We start from the raw sequence: 6,000 nt of genomic DNA on the forward strand, positions 1-6,000 counted from the left end.
ACCACAGACAGAGTATTCAAGATTCTTGTTCCTGTGGCTGCTTTAATTTTATTTATTTTTATGTGTGAGTGGAATTTTGCACAGAACTGCACATTATGGATAGCCCTCACTTGAGGTATTAAACATGTAGCCAGACTACAGACCACTTCAGATTGCAGCCAGAGATATAGACTATGGAGCACCCCTCCATAGAAAACCTTTCGCAGCACATATGAAACTTGATACTAGAGAGAAGACCACAGCCATACCGTTGATCAGAGGTCTTAAGGAGAAACTTGGTGCAGTGGTGGAATACTTTCCTGCTGGCTCCACTTTCTACCTCCACACATGGTGCTCACAGTCCATCAGAGTTGGGCCAAGCTACCGCTGTATAGTGTTGCTCTGGTGTCTCATGCCGCTGGTATCTTTGAATAGAAGTGGGTTATCAGGAGTCTGCTCTGGTGGGCACCCTGCACATGACCCTTAACTCCTTTGGCTTTGTTCTGCAGGTGACTGTAGGAAACAAGACGGGGACACACACACCTTGGCCATACCTCAGCTGTCTTCTTTAATAGACAAACTTACCCTTGTAGTTTAGGAGGAGCAGAAGATCAGGGTGTGTGCTAATGCCTGGTTATGCCCCAGATCTATTTGGCAATCACCAAACATGCACTTCTCTTTGGCCATTAATGTTGCTCTGGCAAGAACAAAGGTGCCCCTTTCAACAGTTGTTTCAGCTCTTGAGGATAGCTCTTAAGAAATCCCCACTGGCACCTTGCAGTCTGGACTTAGGGTGGCTGTGTGAATTGGCTCGCAGTGCTCACTTTTACTCCCTATGACTGCCCTATCAATCCTGTGGCAGGAATTCTGTATCATCATGCCTCTGGTTGTTTAGCATTCCAGTCTCCTGTTTTAGTATCCCCTCCTGTCCCGTAGGCCCCCCCTGCCTTTTTCCTGTTTTGTCTCCTTTAATCCCTCCTCTCAGGAAGCCAGAGTCCTGACTTTCTTATCCCCAAAGCCCCATGCTCCAGTCTCTGCCTACTCTCCAGGGGATGCTGCAGGGTAGGTTGTGCCAACCCCGGCTAGCTTTCCTCCTTGAAAAGAAGAAGAAAAAAACCCTCCCTTGCCTCCTATTCAAATATAAGCTTATAATTCACATGCACACACCCCAATTCACTAAATAGCATTCCCTTTTTTTGCAGGGGACATACCTTCCCAAGAAAGCAGGGGTTATTCAGCTTACGATTAGCAGATATCAAGGGGGGCGGATTTGTAATTGCTTGCGAGTGTGTCTGTTGGCTTGGAGAAGAAAGGTTAGCAGCACTGGAGAAGGAAAAGTAATTGTTCTACAGATCAAGTATAGCCTAGGGAAATTCTTCTTTAAAAAGTAGCATCAATCCTGCCCACTTAAGAGGCAAGTTGGCTCCATGGCCAGAGCCTCTTAAGCCCTTGACTGTTAAGGTAGCTGCTCGCCAGTCTTAATCATGGATTTTGTGGCTATTGTTTTTCATCAAAATGTAGGCAAGCATCTCTAGTTCATGTGGCTGTGCCATAAAATAGTCTTCTGCCAAGAGCAATCCTTAACCACTAGCATGTTTGGCCATGGTGCCATGAGGCTACCCTCCTGACAGCAGCATCGCTACTGCTCATCTGAACAGTGTGGGGGGTGAAGGTGGGCATCACACAGTCCACAAATGCTGGAGAAATAGCAGAGAACTTGGCAGTGTTGTGACAAGTGGCATGTCGTCTTATTATGCCCTTCTACATGTATAATGTGCCTAACCCTGGGACGATTTTACATAATACTGTTCTGAAAGCAGCAGTACTCCATTGAGTTGAAGGATTTGTATGGAGGCTCCGCTGCTTAACCCATTTTAGTAGCAAGCAAGGTACAGCAGTTGAAATTGTCACAATGGCCAGCTTGACAAGGTGTCCATTTGCATCTGTTGTGCGCAGGAAAAATAGCAAAAAAGCAAATTACACCTTCTCCAATAAAGCTGCTGGAGAAATGGCCTGCATTTTTCTTGATTGGTTTTTATTATTATATTACATTCCCAGGGCAGTTTACAAAATGAATATAAATTAAAATAAAGAAACAAAAATAATATAAGCTAAAAGCCACAAAATCATAAAAGCAGCATAAAACAGCAGAATTAAATTTGCTTCTAAAAAGCTTGCGATTTTTTAAAATGGTTTTTGACTGGCATGGGAGGACTATAAAGTAAGTGCCACGAATGGGGAAGGGGACATGCTTGCACATGTAATGCTAATCTGGGGTTTAATATTATGTATGTCTGAATTGTTGCCTCTTTCAGGGCAAGGCAGGTTGGGAATATTGTGTAACATAGCTCTTTGGAATCCTGGTAGGTTTTGTTATACTATTGAAGAAAGAGGTCTTCATTGCTGTTGAAATCAAGGAAAGGAGTTGTTTGTAGGGTGGATTCTTGACCCAATCTTCTCAGGATTGGTGAAATCAAGGCAAAAAGTTTGGACAAAGTCTTCATGCCATGCAGCTGCAGTCAACCTCACTTCAGTAGACTTTGTAGTTTGTAACAAGCCTTGAACTGAAAGCATTTCAGCTTCCAAGCAGCGCCGGTCTCATAACCTTCAGGAGCTCAACATGCATTTTTAGGGAGAGGGAAAGTAGCAATTATTCCATCCACAACATGTTGTGCCTAGAAGTAATTTTATCAAGCTTCCATCGGGAGCAGCTTCTACTGATTGATAGTGCCATGAACTGAAGCTTTTGTACACAGAAACCTTTTGGGATATGAGCTACAGATTAGGAAGCCAGGGGTTGACCTTGTTTTCATTCATCTTTAGGGACTGGTACTTGTTGTCTGATAATTCTGTGATGGAGTTGTGGTTTGTTTTTCACCAAATTGCATGTAAACTTCAACATATCTCATCACTAGATCTATACAGGCAGTTTTAAGTCAGAAAAAAATTATTTGTTGAGATGTGCCAGTTGATATTCTTTTTGCCTGAAATCTCTAAATATGCAAAAATCCCAATTGTTGTCACAAATTTAAAGGACAACATGTTTTCTTAAAAGGAAAACCAACAGATTTTGAGATTGCTCTTCCATAATCTTTTTGGAAGTCATTTTTTGCTACATGGTTCACTCAGCAGCTGAATAAGTAATGATGCACCTCCTCTTCTTCATTTCTCTTTTCTCAGGAACTGTTGGTCCACTTCGATTAAAGCCCAGCTGCTGGCAAAGTGCAGAAAGCAGGGGACCACAGAAGCTCTTAGAAGCCCAGCATTCTTTTGGAGTCATGCTGATGCAAATGAGTGCCTTCTGTCCATGGTGGTCCACAAAATCACCATGAATCCATATCCAGATGCCTGCATGTATCAGTCTTAATTGATGGATTTGGACTTGAGGGGGAAGGACCCTGCGTTTGGAGGGAAAGCTATGCTCTGCGTAATGTATGACGCCGCCATCATTATCTCTCTTCCACTGAGAGAAGAATTCCCATGAATAGATCTCGTTTCTAGTGGGGGACATGAGTGATAAGCCTCCATTTTTTTATTTAAAAAAAAGCCTGTTAAGTTTTTTGTTTCACTGTTACTCTGTATTTTATAAGACATTGCCTTTGTCCTTCAAAACAAGGAATCTAAGGAAATGCCAGAGCCTGTGTATATTGAGTTAATACTGACTCAAGCAGGTGTGATTGTATGTTTGACACTAACAGAGACATTCCTGCCTTCCCCTCTCAAGCTTCCTCCTAAGAACAATAAAAATGTGTTTAATGGCTGCTGTGTGCTGACAGTTGTTTTCTGATCCAAAAGTTTGAGAGTAACCCCCTTCTCTTCCCTCCTTTATGCTGCCCCGACTGTCAGACTTGACCGCCTTCCAGTCATTGTCGAGAACTGAAACTCTTCCAGACGCTGTTGGTAAATTAAAAATCTCATTTGTTTCATGCCAGGAGGTGGATGGATAGCTCTGGATTAGGTGGAGAAGTGCAGACGTCCTGGCTGGAAGAGAGAGCTAGGTGTGGCAAGTCAAACAGCAGAAAGGCTCGACGCTGTTTAATTCAGCAGAACTTTGTACCCCTTGCAGCAACTTTCTCTGTGCTGCTTCCTGTCCCCTCCATGCTGCCTGTAAGAAGTTCAGAAATCGCTGGAGTAAAGCAACTTTCCTTCGCAGGAACCAAGACATCCCCAACAGTTTGGCAGTGAGTATCTCTAATCCAACCAGGGATAGCTAGACAGCTCTTACTAGTGCCACTGCATTCGCTTTGTAACCACCTTTTCTAGCCTGTAATACCTGTTTCTGGTGGCTTTAAACTAGCTAATACATTGGTGGTAGCAGCTGGCATTTTGCCTGTCTCGAGAAACAATGGAGTGTACCTCTAGGGGAGAAGTCAAACCAAAGTGACCTTCCTGGGGCGCAAGCTTGGGCAATGTGTATGGAGGTCCTGGGCAGCGGTGGAGGAAGCCACTCGGGTGCCTGGGGCTGCGCACCCCGGGGTAGGGCGCACCGTGGGGCCTCCAGAGTCTGCCTGCCTCCTCCCACTCAGCCACCCTATAGCTGGGGAGTGGGGGAGCGGGCAGATTGTTTGGGCAGCGCGGAGCCTGCGCATGCCCAAGCCACTACGTGGGTGCGCTGCAGGCCCTGCGTTGAGTGCCATCCGGCATTTTGTCACACACTCAGTGGTAGCACCCAGGGCAGCCTGCACCCACCGCACCCCTTTCCTCCATCCCTGGTTCTGGGCTGCCCAGCGTTGCTGATGTGGCCCAAAGGAAAGCAGAGCAATACGTTTGGCACTAGCTTGCCTGCAGCAGTTACCAGAAGGAGACGTACAAGTGCAGTAGAATCCTAGGGCTGCACCCCAAACACCCTGACTAGAGAGCAATCCCTATGGAACAAAGTTGGAAATGCTCCAGAGTAAACAGGAATATGGTTGCATTGTTAAAGCACCAAAAATAATGCAACAGGTATTCTGGCACAGTGGGTGCAAATAAACTTGCCTCCATTCTTGGCGTGACTTGCTTATGAATACTAGCCACTATATATATATATATATATATATATATATATTGACGACTGCTCACTCTTGCCCTGGAAACAGAAAGATGCCGTCTCTCTTTATTTCTCTCTCTCTTTCTGGTACTTCCTTTCCCCTCATTTAGCCCTCCTTGTGGCCCACGTTCAATTAAGCCGAGTGCATCATGAAACTGGGTCAAGGTCTGCAGGTTGCCCACCTGTGGCGCAGAGGAATGCTTGATTCAATATTCCGCTTTTCCAACAACACTGTTGGGAGGCAACGTCCCTTCGCAGCTCCCTCGCTTTAAAAAGGAGTTGCATCCCCTACCTTTGTCCCTCCCTGCCCAAGCCGGCTTTGACCTACAGTTTGCATTTTAGCAGCTGTAAATTGCAAGGATTAGGATGCCAGGGCTGCTTTATCTGGCTGCCTTTGACAATTTCCCCCTCAGGCAAGTGTAATACATTTTCCATGTTCTTTATATAATGAGCTTTATTTACCAAATTGGCAATTCCTCTGTTGAGAAATAACTGATTACAGCATTCAAGGAGCTGCTGTCATCTCAAGATATGCAGGTGTCTGTGGAACATAAACAGATGTGATCGTTCAGAAAATGAACCCAATTCAATAGAGTGGGGAGGAGGGGGCATGGGAGAAGAGTCTAATCTAGGTATAAAAACCTCAAATGTAGCCCAGTTCAGACTAAAAAAGGGCAAGGTGTGCCCAAAGCGCACCACTGCCCCAGTCGTGATCAGAGCATCAGCCTCCAAGGAACTCAGTGACACAGCTCCCTTCAATAAAGGGTTGCACATGCTCTTTGTCACCAAGGGCCTGGCTAATTGGAAATCTTGGAAGGGGAGCATAATTGAAATACAGTCAGCCTGAACAGAAACATGCTCAGTTAGGTTGCCTCTGCACGCAAAATTGCAACAACATAGTACAAGTCTTGGATATGAAAGGGATACATCATGCGGAATCGGCACATAAACTAAAGGCCTCGGAAGGTTTTGTTAGTTCAATCCATCCTCAG

The 6,000-nt window shown here is 45.1% G+C and overlaps 1 protein-coding gene across 6 annotated transcripts in view; it reads left to right on the forward strand.

Annotated features, from left to right (window-relative positions):
* The window catches only part of CHCHD6 (coiled-coil-helix-coiled-coil-helix domain containing 6), a 195,745-nt gene extending 192,005 nt beyond the window's left edge, over nucleotides 1-3,740 (forward strand). For 3 of the 6 annotated variants that reach the window (XM_082210658.1, XM_082210662.1, XM_082210659.1), the window contains one exon: nucleotides 3,160-3,740. In XM_082210658.1, the coding sequence (XP_082066784.1) occupies nucleotides 3,160-3,346 (187 nt within the window). In that variant the 3' untranslated portion in view covers nucleotides 3,347-3,740. The remainder of the gene's footprint in view (nucleotides 1-3,159) is intronic. The other 3 variants (XM_082210660.1, XM_082210663.1, XM_082210661.1) reach the window with 1 other exon arrangement.
* Nucleotides 3,741-6,000: the final 2,260 nt, after the last annotated feature.

Source organism: Podarcis vaucheri (genome assembly GCF_965113315.1).
Source record: "Podarcis vaucheri genome assembly, chromosome: 2".
Taxonomy (NCBI): domain Eukaryota; kingdom Metazoa; phylum Chordata; class Lepidosauria; order Squamata; family Lacertidae; genus Podarcis; species Podarcis vaucheri.